The 14,478-nt window shown below is 29.7% G+C and overlaps 1 protein-coding gene across 6 annotated transcripts in view; it reads left to right on the top strand.

Annotated features, from left to right (window-relative positions):
- Positions 1-13,627, top strand: part of LOC106692827 (solute carrier family 2, facilitated glucose transporter member 5) — a 127,077-nt gene extending 113,450 nt beyond the window's left edge. For all 6 annotated transcript variants that reach the window (XM_067046441.1, XM_067046449.1, XM_014439022.3 and 3 more), the window contains 6 exons: positions 6,499-6,636; positions 8,492-8,673; positions 8,751-8,963; positions 11,325-11,427; positions 11,564-11,732; positions 12,911-13,627. In XM_067046441.1, the coding sequence (XP_066902542.1) occupies positions 6,499-6,636; positions 8,492-8,673; positions 8,751-8,963; positions 11,325-11,427; positions 11,564-11,732; positions 12,911-12,983 (878 nt within the window). In that variant the 3' untranslated portion in view covers positions 12,984-13,627. The remainder of the gene's footprint in view (positions 1-6,498; positions 6,637-8,491; positions 8,674-8,750; positions 8,964-11,324; positions 11,428-11,563; positions 11,733-12,910) is intronic.
- Positions 13,628-14,478: the final 851 nt, after the last annotated feature.

Raw genomic sequence — 14,478 nt, 5'->3', positions numbered from 1 at the left:
TTTAACATTTAACACAACATCATGAATACCCCTAGTACAGCAAAACCTTATTCCTCTTGTCTGGCTGCTGTTACTGCTTACTTCGTTCTGTAAGATATTTTTTTTTCACTGGACATGTCTAGTAAAAGGAATTCTGTGTTGTGATTAAAGCTAAAACTTCCAAATATGAGGTACACTTAAAGGCAAAAAAGTGGCAATGGTTATTTATCTTTTATGGTTGTTAGTTAACTGATACTTAAGATTTCCATAGCCATTTTCCATAAGTAATAAGAGATCAAAATCTGGCGGGGTGTGCTCATTAGACAATTTTTACTTACTGGCCTACTTTCATTTTAAATTAATCCTTGCTATTTTCAGAACAGAAACTATAGCCGAAAAACAAAAGTATTACATTTTACAAAAATTTACAATTTAACCATTCATTCAATGATTAATCGTTGTAGAATTGATATCTAAAATACTACAAATGATTTATGAAAGGCTCATAGAGGATAAGTTCAATTAAAAGTTATTTAATACATATGGTGATAAGAAAACGTTATCGGGCTGCTGAACCAGAAAACCCACTTCGCACGTGCCTCGTAGTTAAAACTCTTGTTAAAATAGACATTTTATTTATGCATTTCTCACCATTACATTCGATGACTTTCTTTGTTAATTATTATTTTTTCTAAAATCTTTTCCAATATATATAAACATTATTCTTATTTCCGGAAATCAACCTGGAAAAAAGATATTTTTTTCATTCCTCCTTAAGTTAGTTATCAAATCCTTTCAGAGTTTATATTTATCCATTTTTAATGACAATTAAGATTGTGAAATGGGTAATTGTTTTGAAATAATCAAAATTGAAATATATTTTAGAGAAATATATTTTTTTTTTAAATAACCATCTAAGCCCTGTCAGACTATTTCTATGAGGAAAAAAAGTATCTGATATTAAAAACTACTTACTTTTACAATGATAAACCAAATTTAATCAAAATCGTTTGAGCTCTTTTTGAGAAAAAAAAAATGGATTCTATAAAGTGGCGCTTCCGGTCAGTCGATTTTAATCAAAAATTTGCTATCTTATCCAAGGCATACACCTGTTCTAAATATGTACATTCAATTTTGTACGACTTTTCATTTTCGATCTAGGCTTTTCACACACACACACACACACACAGACCAATTTGTGATACTTAGTTATTTGGATTCAATAGACCTGAAAAGGTGTGTTTCCATTGAAAACTGGAATTTGAAATTTTTCACAATCACAATACTCCCCCTACTGTATATTTCTTATATAGGTAAGTGAAAGTAAAAAAGAAATTACGATTAACTGTAACATTTAACGTAGTAACGTAACATACCACCATAAACATTTTGAAATCAAAGAAACTATTTTGTTATTGTATGTCAAGACGACATCCAAAAAATGTGAAGAGTGGCTACGTTTTTTTGCTTACATGTATTTGTTTCTTGAGTATAACATTGAATTTTATGTCTTTAGCAATGTTTATTTTATGTGTTTACTGTTTTATTGTGTTTGCCTGCGATGAGTGTTTATTGTGTATTGTTATTTTTAACCCTTTCAAATCGGAGACATGGCCTAAAAATTTGAATACATAGAGAATACCTTTAGATAATGTTTGAAAATAATTAAATATTTTGTATTTTTTAAATTAAAGTAAATTAAGGTACTCTGAGGTGTAACTCACAGTGACACAGTTGATGTTTTAGTGGAATCTTTTCTTAAAATATTACAATGACTGACTAGAATTTTTTTGTTAAAGAAAGTGGTCACGATATTGGCATAAAACATAAGAAGCCAAGATGTTGCATTCAAGTCGATTGTGGATAGCTCACTCGTCAGATCGTTTTATAATACTGGTAAGTGTTATAAAAAAAAAATATATTGCTTTCCAAGTTTAATATTCAGAATTATATATCGCTTTTCTGTTATAATTAGTATACGTATCTAATTTTATTTTTCCCACAAATTAGTAAGGATATAAGGATATAATCTTTATGATATAATTATACCTTCGACTGTGTCACTACTATGTCTCCTGTTTGAAAGTATTTTTGTATTACTAAAATGTGTTTTGATTTTATATAACCCTTTTTTATTTTTATAACTACATATTTTGGAGTTGTTTTCATTGGTATTTTATTTTTTAAGGCTGTAACAATCTTTCAAGTTTCAGTTGTTCACAGAATACGACTCTGATATGTGTTGCTGTCTTTACATCAAGTGATGTGATAAAAGTTGTTTAACTGTTCTTAAAACAAAATAATACTTTTACAATTGAATTCATATAATTGAAGCTGTTTTTGTTTTGTTAAAATATATTGTTTGTGAATAAATAAATTAAATAAATAACATATTATAATAATATTATATATAAAAATGATTGACCGTAACTGAATATGAAAGAGATGGTATGATCAAAACGGAACAAAAAATAATTTTCAACTATTTATTGCCGATTATTTGTTTCGCTCCATTTTGCAGGACTTCATAATGACTTTTTGATATTTGTGTCATATATTCGATAGATGTATGTCTATATTTGATACATGTCATAGATTTGAGATATAAAGGAGATGTGCGGTCAAAGGGAGCAAAAAAATAGTTGACAACTACTTATTTGCCAACCTTTTGCCCAAATTTGTAGGGCTTTATCAGAGCTAAAAAACAACTAAAATATGTTGAAAATGTAAGATTATAAGATGATAATAAAGTAAACTATAGTAGGGTTAAAAAATATGTAAATATAAGTGAAAAATTATTTAAAAAGATACAAAAATAAGATGTGTAACAATAAGTATAAATAAAATAGAAATAACGGCTTTTTTAATTCTAAGTTTGACCACTATTTGCGCTACCAACATTAGACGCTCAACCTTTCAGCAAACAGGTTGGTTTTCATTCTTCTTTTTTGTTTTCTTTCCCCTTTCTTTATTTTACTCTTTCCCCTTATTTTACTTTTATCTTATTTTACTCTTTCCCCTTATTTTCTCCACTTTTATCCATTTTCCTTGCCCGCGTTATAAGTTTTGTACACTATACTTATAATTTGCCTCTTTATCATCTATTATTGTTACATATATTTTCTTCCTCTCAATTTTCATTTTCTTTTCATATTTAAATTTTAAATTAATAATAACTAATATGTTCATACTTCTTTGCATTATATAACTTTAATTTTATTTCATTTCCTTAAGTAAGTTATTGTACCCGCTTTTTCAATTACCTATGTATACATTTTATTTCCCGCTTCTCTCATCACTTCATTTTATTAATTCTATTTTGTAAAACTATTCATTGTATGTGTAAAATTATTCTGTTTATACTTTCTTTTTATATTTTTTTATTTTTCTATACTTACTGTGGTTGTTATCTTGTTTTGTTTTTAGCCCTGAAGAAGGCTAGAAACTCTAGCCGAAACGTCGGCACATTAAAATAAGTTAATCATACTTATTTGTGTTTCATTGACCGCACCCCCAACCATCTTCTCCTCATTTATCATCCACGGTCAACTATCTCTCATAATTAATGAAAAATAGAAATAAAATTGAGTATTAGATTTAAAATATAAAGAAGAAGCAATAACACATAAAAATAGTAATCATCAACAATAATTTAAAACTATTTTTGTTCCTTATTGACAGCATCCCTCGACCATCTCCTTTATACTATAATAATACTTGAGTATACTAGTTCTGAAGAAATGAAAAATCAAACTACAAAATCATTAACTTTTATGGATTCCGGAATCCTCTTTGAGATATTTTGATATATTGTTAGGCTAAATTTATGTTTTTGTAAACTTTCTGTTTCGTCTTGCCATTTCACTTTCATACTGTTATTTAAGTATAATTAATTCATCTTTTAATGTCGTTTTGATGTTATACTAGCAGTCCTTGCTTTATATTTTTAGTTGTTTCATAGTGATATTGCTAATACTTTTCTACAAGAAACTCTCTTACTTGTTGGTGAATTGAAAGTTAAATCACTAGAAAAAAAAAATGTTTTGACCTGGGCAGAATAGCCTGTATGAAGTGTTTGGAAAAATATTAAATAATATGTTTCATAGTGAATTAAGCAGATTGTCCCTGAAGATGGCCGAATTGGCCGAAACGTTTGACGTGTAAAAACAATAAAAGTTTTGAGACTATAATTTGGATAATGTTTTGAATTATTTAGTAATTAATTTTTTTTTTAATTTTCAAATTTTTTAATTTGAAAAAAAAAAGTTTTTCTCATGAGTTAGATTAATGAATTAGAACTGAAAAGTAAAAAGTTATATATGAAAGAAAGATTGTCCTGGTATGGTCAGAATAACTCAAATAATAAATAAATTAATTATGAGACACCATTTGCAGGGTTTCGTCGGAGCTAAAAAAGATACATACAACTAAAATAATATAACAAAGTAAGATAATAAATAACATTAGGTCAAAGTGAACAAGGTATGACTAAAAATGATTTAAAATACGTGAAAGTCTATATAAAAATGAATAAAGCAAATTAAATAAAATAAAATGATAATATGTTCATTTTTATATAAACTTTCACACATTTTAAATCATTTTTTGCCTCACCTTAGTTTACCTAAGGTTAACTAAGGCTCACCTAAAAGATAACAGAAATCGCTGATAGCAACCATAGGGATAACAATTAATTATATTTCATTTTTAATAATTGCTTTCGCTTGCATGTTCGCTACATTTGACTGCAGTAAAAGGCGTGTATTATTATCAAAATATTGTAGTACGTTTACTACATATTTAATAGGATAAACTTTTTATCCTTATAAGATTAACTTTTTTTGATATGTTGCAGCTCAAGAGCTAATAATCTCAAGTATCACCCATTCTATGTTTAACAAATGATTAAACCTAAATTTTTTTTACTAACTTATGAAATTAAAATGTATTGTTCGTGTCTGATTGTATTTTTGTAATTTGAGGTGTTTAAGGCTTTAAATATGACTTACAGAATGATGGTGAATGAAAGTATTGTCTACTATACTTATTTAAAGTACAATTATTAAAATAAATATTTATCCAATTTTTTTTTAAATAATTAATAATTTTTTCAATTTTTTTTTTAGTGCACTGCTTTCAAAATAATGTAATTTTTTCTATTCCATCAGTTCTCATCTAGATTTTGTCATGATCAAAAATCCATTTCTATGTCTAACATCCTTTTGTATTTGATGTTGTTCAATGACTGCTGTATGGGGTAAAGCTAGAGTATGCGGTTATTGATGATTGTAACACTGGTTCTGATGTTTACTGAGAGGGCAGTATAATGTGACTAAAAGTATATTTAACCCTATTGAAATTCACATCGGTTGGACTTCAGACTATTATATACATTAAACTATTAAACTATGGCATACACTGATTGGAATTCTTGTTGCTGTTCCTTTTTGAGATGAGTGTTGGATGTGGTACTGTTTCGAATTTTGCTTGGCCATTCTTCTCTCCACCTCCCGCAGGGCGAGCAGATCCCTTCTCAGTAGGTCTCTTCTACTCCTTTTGGCTGATAAAGGGATTCAGAATAAAAAAATAACTTACTTTTAAAAGTAAAGATGGCGGATCATCTTGTCGCTTATCTCGTTTTCAAAGTAATGGCCGTTGGCCAATTCGGCCAGCAGAGCAGCACATTAGCTTGCAGTGCCTTATATATCATTTAATGAGTTTCTGAGCCATAATGCCGTTATTGACTCAAATACAGACTTTCATATTCATAACATTAATCTCTATATTATATAAAAAAGTTTTTAAGTGATAACCGTGTAATATTGTATTTTACATATGATCATCATGTAATGTTTTATTTCACATTAAGGTGAAATAATAAAACGGGGTCATTAAAAATTGAGTTTAATTGATAAAGGATGTATTATAAAAAAAAAAAAAATTAAAAAGGTTATAAGCACTAAATTGAAGTAGAAATTAAAATGCTGGAATAAAGATTTAGAATTTTTTTTTTTCTTTCTGAGTTATGTTATATTGAAACAAGTAATATAATCTAAATTACAAAATACATGTAAGTTGCAGTTATAAAATTTTAGAAACGAGTGGTACAATTAAATGAAAAGTTGTATAATTTGAAAAATGGCGGTTGGTTCGCCATTAGGCAAACATGGGTTAGGCTACCTACCCCAAGAGTAAGGGAAAAATCTCTAACATTGTCATGGATACAATATTTATTTATGAATGGTCCATTCATGAATAAGGCCCGTATCCATGGCAACTTTAGCTATTAGTTTTAACTATAGCTAATTTTTGCCCATTTCTGGTTACCTCCTAAGTAATACATAAACAACTGGTTATTTATTGATCTTTGATGTTAATTAAATTTCTTCAGCATATCTTTGTTATCTATCTCTATTTTAATCAGTACTGTATTACTGTTTTTTTCAGATTTCATCTCATTTCTCATTACAAAATATTTTTTTTAAACTGCAAAAAGATATGTTGTTTAATTTTTTGCAGGTACTGAAGAAATCTGGCCTTACCTTCTCGGATTTTTTGGTGTCCTAGTCCTAGTTGGTTACTCTGCATTCCCTTGGCTCCCAGAGAGTCCTAAATATCTTTATGTCATCCGGGGATCTAGGCAGGGAGCTTTAAGAGGTAATTTGTGACTAACAGTAAACTTTTCTTGTTTTATTTATTTTATAGTATACATTAATTAAGTATAAAAGTAGAAAGATAAGGAATTAGTACATACAGATGTTTAACTGCATGTTTGTATCATTTATTTCAGATTTTGTTTGACATTGTTTTTCTCATTATGTAATATTTTGAGTGTATCAAATTTGAATCTATGTTATGTTTGCCTCAGTTTGTGGAAAAAATAATTTCTAACAAAATCTAAAAATAATGATCATAGAAAAATATAAAAATCGGGCAACTAACAATCAGATATACAAAATTTAAAATCATGTTACTCCAATACCATAAGCACGTAAGACGCGATCAAAAAAACTATAAATAAATAAATGTAGAAGATAAATAAATAAACTACCAAGTGAAAAGAACATTTAAGGTTTGGGAAATCCAAGTATCACACAATTGCTTTCTCTATTTCACTCTTGTGTGAGTTAGTTAAAGGAAACAGTTATTAGTTTCAATGCGTAATACATTAGTTAACAAAAATTTTTGTTAGTTATGTTTCTATCTAGTTAAGTTTAGTTATAATATTTGATTAACCTCAATTTTTATTCATTGGAGTGGGGTGTCTCTATGGGTAAGGCGCTATTCTACTAACTCTTAGGACCCGGGTTCGAATCCAGCTGGGGAAGATAATTATTTATTCTCTGTAGCTGTGAATTAAACCTAGAGTTCAGGGATCCCTCTATGGTCTACTCACTCTCACAAAGTGGGTACACTTAATTGATGAAAAATCTAGCAGTTGGGCGTGATCATGAACAAATCACCTTGAAATAAAAAATAGTTTATTATTTTGGGACTAGGTCTCTTTAGAACAATTATAATGTTACATAATATATTGTTCAAAATCAGTACGGCCGCACTTCATTACAACTTACAATTGCATATCAATAATTTTTAGTACATAAAGAAATAAATAAATTACTAAATACATAAAAAAAAACAAAAAGGTATTTACAAATAATAAATGCTAATGTTCAATATTTATATTATCTATGCTATAATAATATTGGTTCAGTTTTGAGAAGCAAAAGGCGGTTAGTCAGAAGGGTTGATACATGATGTTTGATAGAGGGAATGGAGTTCCAGTGAAAAGCAGCGTGGGTATAAAAGGATTTGTCAAACGCAGCAGTTCTGTGAGGTGGAGGGTAGATGTCAGATATCGGGACCTGGTAGTACGAGATTGTTGTGAAATGCTAGGAGAGACACTGAGTACTTATCACTTGGAATAGAAAGGAAGGATGGGTAGAGCCACTTTAGTTCGGATTGTGTGCATATCTCTGGTGATCCCCAAAACAAATCATACTGGATAACCGTTGTTCAAGAAACAGTACTTCCTTACAAAGTACTGAATCTCTTACCCTTCATGGTACAGATTTTTCAATTTATATTTTATATTCTATTGTTTAATAATTAAATAAAAAATTCATTTTTTTAAACTTTTCGTTGGTATGAATATGAAAATAATCAAATCTTGAACCGTGGCCAAAATATAGTTGTTTATTACAGACTGGACTTCAAGATCCTCAAAAATATGTATTATAAATATTAATAATAAGAAGATGGTCAGGGTTGCGGTCAAAAAAGAACAAATAGTTTATAACTATTTAATGTCTGACGTTTCGCCCCACTTTTGCTGTTTAACGTATCACTTTGAACAGCTCTGATGAAGTCCTGCAAAGTGGGCCGAAACGTCGGACATTAAATAGTTATAAAATATTTGTTCTTTTTTTACTGCAACACTGATCATCTTCTTATTATTAAATTTTACGGTCAACTGTATATAATATAAATATTATTATTTTTTTTTTGTAAGAATTATCGAGATTGCGCAACCTTCCCGAAGAATTTGTATGTTGTGAACTGGAAGAAAAAACTGAATCAACCGAAGAGGAAATCTGGACCCTGCGTAGATTAATGAGAACAAGGAGCCTCTGGATAAACTTGGCTCTAGTTTGCGCCCTCCATTTTGGCCAGCAGTTCTCAGGTATCAATGCTGTAAGTATTACCATCTATGCTACCTAAATTTCATGTTTCATTTCTGAACTATTACTAACATTATATCTTTCATGCAGGTATTCTACTATTCGGTCACTATATTCCGCTCGGCTGGCCTTAGCGAACAGAATGCTCAGCTGGGAAACTTGGCTGCTGGAGTTATCAACCTGGGTATGGGTATTGGAATGATTCCAACGATCAATTTATTCTCTCGCCGTTTCGTCACTATCACCAGCTGTACACTAGCGACTGCTTTCCTCGTCTTCCTCTCCTTCTCGATCCGATTCATAGTATGGTTTTTTATTTTTAAATATCTATTTTTTACTTAATGTATTTATAATTATCTGTAATTAACTAACATTATGAATAACTTGACAAGATAAAAAAATATTCATTTGCCTGGCTAGTTTGAGGGGTTAACATTGTAAACCCCAGTGTCACATGTCTGAGCCTGATGAAAAATGTTTTGATATCAATTACAATATAATAAATATATAAGTTAGAATTTTTAGACTAACATTTATTCACATAAATATAAAATCAGATATTATGGTTTTCTTATACTTATTAAGGACATCTCAAGTTATTATTGAGGACAATCCCTGGTTTATTAGCAGACACAAGCTAAGTTAAATAATCTCTGATTTAACAACCTTTACAATTATTAACAATAGATTCCCTTTAGTGCTGTCTTTTATATCAAGGATGAAAACTAACACTTCACTTGTTCAGGGCAACTCTATTTCCCCTTTCACAAATATAAAACTCTCGTAGTCTCCTCTGCATGTCTTTCCAACTCTAGGACTGCTACCTGCATCTGTTCTGAGAAACCTTCTTATTCGTTCACCAAACAAAGTATATCTTTGCCTTTCAATTCTTTTTGTCCCTTTGTCTCCCCACTGTCACTTCCACAACCTTCTTGGTTCATTTAAACTATCATATATTGTGTGATCCTCTACAATAATAATTTTTGTGATTTTATTTACTTTATTATTTATTTTTATTTTTTTATGCCATTTATGAAATAACATTAAAAAAAACCAAAAAAAAAACCATAGCTTTTTAACAGACACAAAGCCGTGCTCAATTCGAGTGTGCTTTCAACCATATCTAGCACTCTTGTTAAATGAGTTTCTCAACTTTATTGTACTTATATAATTTGCACACGTTGCCTTAATACAGTGTAATGTTGGTAATCTGAAACTTCGGTATTCCAAATACTCCAGTGATCCAAACAGGCGTTAAAAAAAATGTTACTTTTTTTTTTTTTAGAAAACTACGCAGACAACATCTGTCTAATAAAAGTGCTCATGTATGAAGGATATTTTTAACTTCATGATCTATAGGCAAGTCATTGTAATTTTTTTTTTTTTAATTTGGCACGAAAGCACTACGGCCAGTAAGGCCTAATTGTGCACCAATTAAAGACACACCAGTGCTGCAATCAGCTTCACAGCACTGCGGTAAGCTCATTAGAGCTTAAGTTTAGTAGATTTAAAAAAGTTTAATATGCTTTAGGGGTTGATCAGCTTGCATTGCTTGGGGTCCACCACGCGATCCGCCCTGAACAGTGCAAACCTCACCCCTGCAAACCGGTCATACCAACAAATAATGTGATATGCCGTCTCGTCCTCAGCATTGCAGAATCTACACAAGGGTGACTCCGTTAGCTTGAGATTAAACATATGTTTATTTATTCTGCAGTGACCTGTAAAGATCCCTGTAATTATTTAATCCCTGTGCTTTTGGCAGAACATAGACTAATGCCACACACAGGCTCCAGTGTAAAAGGAATGGTTTCAGAGCCGTTCCTAGCAAATCTGTCAGCATGTTCGTTGCCGGTGTTATCACAATGACCTGGCACCCATTCAGTACTGACTCTATTTGTGCATGAGAGCCTGTTGAGTAATGCATAGCAGTCTTCAACAACTCTGGAACGAGTGATTGGGCTACTGAGTGCCTCTATTACAGCCTGGCTGTCTATGTAGATGGTGATTCTTCTACCAGAGAGCCCTTCCTCTATAAGAGTGCTAGCGCAATGATTTGCGAGTATTTCGGATTGAAATACTGAAGTGTGCCTCCCTAAGAGAATAGGGAATAGAAGAACAATCTTATAGTTGTAAAAAATTAAATCTCCACTTAGAATTACTGAGGATGTTAATGAATTTTATTGCTAAATTTTATAAGTATAGGATTGTGAGCAGCCCAATATGTTGCCCATGTATGCTGAATGCAGATTCTAGGGGATTTTTTGGAAAACTGTAACCTTTCCTTCCAGAAATACATTATTTTTATCCATTACTTAATTACAGTTTTAAAAATATCCAAACTGAAAATAATAGATTCCAAACATGAACTATGAGCAATTAAGTTATCAAAACAACAAAGATAAAATGTGGAGGGAACTTAGTTGGTCTGTTGCGTGATATTCTCCATTTAGCAGACCTATTAACAGACTCAACCATATTAAATGCTATAATGTTTTTACATGCTAAAAGAAAGTAATATTGCTCGATTTAACATTTTTTAACATGTTACACTAAAGATTGTAAATACCCCTATTGTTATCTAAAAGTTGATACTTTAGTTACATTACTTTTGAAATTGAATTAAAATATATAATGTAAACTTTTTTTTATTTGTTATTGTAGCACTCTTTCACTTGGATGCCTTATTTGTCCGTCGTAGGAGTCCTAGGATACGTTTTGACATACGGTTTTGGACTAGGTCCAATTCCATACTTTATCGGAACAGGTGAGTTAGTTTAAATTATTTATTAAACACATCAAATATATTTATATATGCTTTTTATTATTCTGGAGTCAATTTATTAATTTAGTGATATATCCAAAGTGATGATTTAAAAAAGTTTTTCATTTTATTTTCACAGAGCTGTTCGACGTCGGCCCTCGACCCCTAGGCATGGCTCTCGGAACAGCCTCTAATTGGCTCGGAAACTTAACAGTCGGTTTCTTCTTCCCTGTTGTACAATCAGCCATCGGCCCTTATTCTTTCTTGATATTCGCTACATCAACAGCTTTACTTACAATTTTCGTCAAGTAAGTAACATTCGTGTTTATATTGGCATAATACCACATTATTATTATTATAAGCGTACAATTCATTTAGTTTTATATTATAATTATTAGCATTATTATAGTTATTTTGAATATTCATATTGAATAATTATTAGTTAGGATTTTTTTCATACTAGAAGTAGTGGAATTTAAAACTTGTATGAATATAATAACGGGATTTTTTTACTTTCTAAAATCTTTGTAGAAATAATTAAATTTAAATTCGCAGTTTTAAATTCATAAACAATGAATACTTTATTTTTATTTAAATTTGTTTTTCAGTCTGTCAGGATTAAGTCAAAGCTTCTTAAATTTTGTCAAATATTTATAGAGATATTAATTAATTAAACAGCTAACCATCTTATTATATTTCGCTACCTAATCTTAATACTAACTTGGTCTAAAAAAGAAAGTGACTACATGTAGTGACATATAGTTAGTTTTTGTAAAAAAAAAAAAAAAAATTAGGCCTGTTGAAGCAAAAATAGTTTGCAACCATTGCAGTAACTGTCATGCATGATTCATAGCATCATGACCGTACATTAGTTACTGTCATGGCAGTGAAACTACTTTCATGTTAAGGGCCATTTATTTGATCGAAATTTTTATATTTTAATTTTTTTTCTTAATCTTATATTACTGCATTGTTCCAGTTAAAATAAGCATTGTTAAAAACATTTTTTAAAAATTTATTAAAACTTATGAGTAAAAGTTCTGAATAAAAATTTATATCATGAGGATATGGAGAGGAGGAGATGGTCGGTTTTGCGATCAGCAGAGATACACAATTAAACAAAATTTATTTATTTTTTCTGACGTTTCGACTTTAATTAAAAGACTTCATCAGGATTAATAAACAAAACTAATAAATATAGATAAAAAAACAAAAATTAATATAGAATGTCTGGAAAAGTGAATAAGAAAGGAAGAAGAGAGAAGAGATATATGTGAGAATGGGGAAAAGAAAGAAATATTTAAAAAAGATAGAGGTCCTTTTTGCCACTCTCACATGACTCTTTTTTTCCTTAACACCTCATTGAAAATTTATATTTTTAGGTCTGGCAGATAAATAAGCAAACTGTTATATTTTTATTTAATGTAAAAAAAAAAAAAATAGTTATTTTTAGTCACTGGTACTAACATATAGTGATGAATTACAGGGTTTGCCTGGTAGAAACGAATGTAATCATCTTGGCTAAGAGGCAGAGGAACAGCTCACTTTCTAAGGCGTGAAGAACCCTCGAAGAATTCGGTCCTCCGTCGAAGATTGTAAACTCTGTCGGTCATCAGGGACATATTTCATCTCTAACTACAAAATATTAGGGAATTATCGTATATTTATTGTTTCTATTATATAGAACTTAGAGCCAAAGCCTCCACCTCATGTTCGACGATTTTAAGTTTTAATTTATCTTGATGCCTTTTTTTGAAAAAATTACTACCTTAATTCAAATTTCTCAATAGTAGAGAGTTTCTTGTTGGCACAATATTGTCTGTAAGGCATTGGTTAAGTTTATGATACTAATTATAAATTACTTACGAGACGAGTATTTAAAAAAATAATAAATGTGTACTTATATTAGTATAAAGTTAATTAGAGTACTATTTTAATGCAAACAGTGCTTAATTTATTTTAGGATAATTTTTGACTTATCATATCGATTTATAAATTAATTATGTACTGTAACGATCTCCAGTGTGATATACTTACGTTAACTAACTACATTAGATTAATTAACTTAAAAATCATTTGTTACGATACTTAAACCATTATTTAGATGGTGTCTGTACTTATGTCAAATGTGATTGATGGTGCGAGTTCTTGAAAAATTGCTCATGTACATTAATTTTTTAATAATTAAATCGTTTTTACCTAATATTGTTGTTTAATTAACCTTTTAACCCTTTACAATATAATATAAAAAACCATTATGAAGCAATTAAAGGAAATCAATAAATAATATTTAAGTCGATTAAAGGACAAGTAGGGATCCTAGATAATAAAATAATTGATAAAATGAATAAATTAACCTTTACAACAGGTCAACCAGTAAACACTCAATTATGATTAAATTAGATCAGATATAAAACTGACAAAAACAATATAAGGAGAACCCCACCAGGCAATTCTATAAAAATATATTAACTATCATACGAAAACCATGGTTCTCGCATCAAAAATTTTATATAAAACTCATATTAGACTTAGGACCAATCATGTAATTTTTATTAACTATCTGCACAAAATAGGCATAACTAAAACCTTTAAATATCAAAATTGTAGCTGTAACAAGATCCTTAAACATATACTTGAATGTCTGGCAAACAAAAGACAACAAGAAATATTGTTCAGAGATCTAGATAAAAATCAAAATATTATTTATGATAGTTTCTTAAAAGTAACAGCCAATGCAAAAATATATTACATTCATAAATACTTGAAATCTAAAAAAAAAAAAAAAAAATTTAATGCTTCATCTTCTAAACTTAGCAAATTCCTCCAGCCATCTCTTCAATTCCTGAGCCATGACAACCCTTACGACATACATTACTCTTTCGAACTACAAGAACAATTAATATTCCTTAGAATTCCTGTTATAAAGAAAAATGTATGACAGATATCGTTACAGTATAGTATAAAAGTAAATCAGATATATTTAACTTAATAAATAATATCAGTAACAAAGAGATTGGGCAAAATGTCCTACAAAGATTTCATAGAATATAG

Source organism: Halyomorpha halys, unplaced genomic scaffold (assembly GCF_000696795.3).
Source record: "Halyomorpha halys isolate HHAL.00 unplaced genomic scaffold, Hhal_1.1 Scaffold73.1, whole genome shotgun sequence".
Classification (NCBI taxonomy): domain Eukaryota; kingdom Metazoa; phylum Arthropoda; class Insecta; order Hemiptera; family Pentatomidae; genus Halyomorpha; species Halyomorpha halys.
This window is presented reverse-complemented; position numbering and strand designations above follow the sequence as displayed.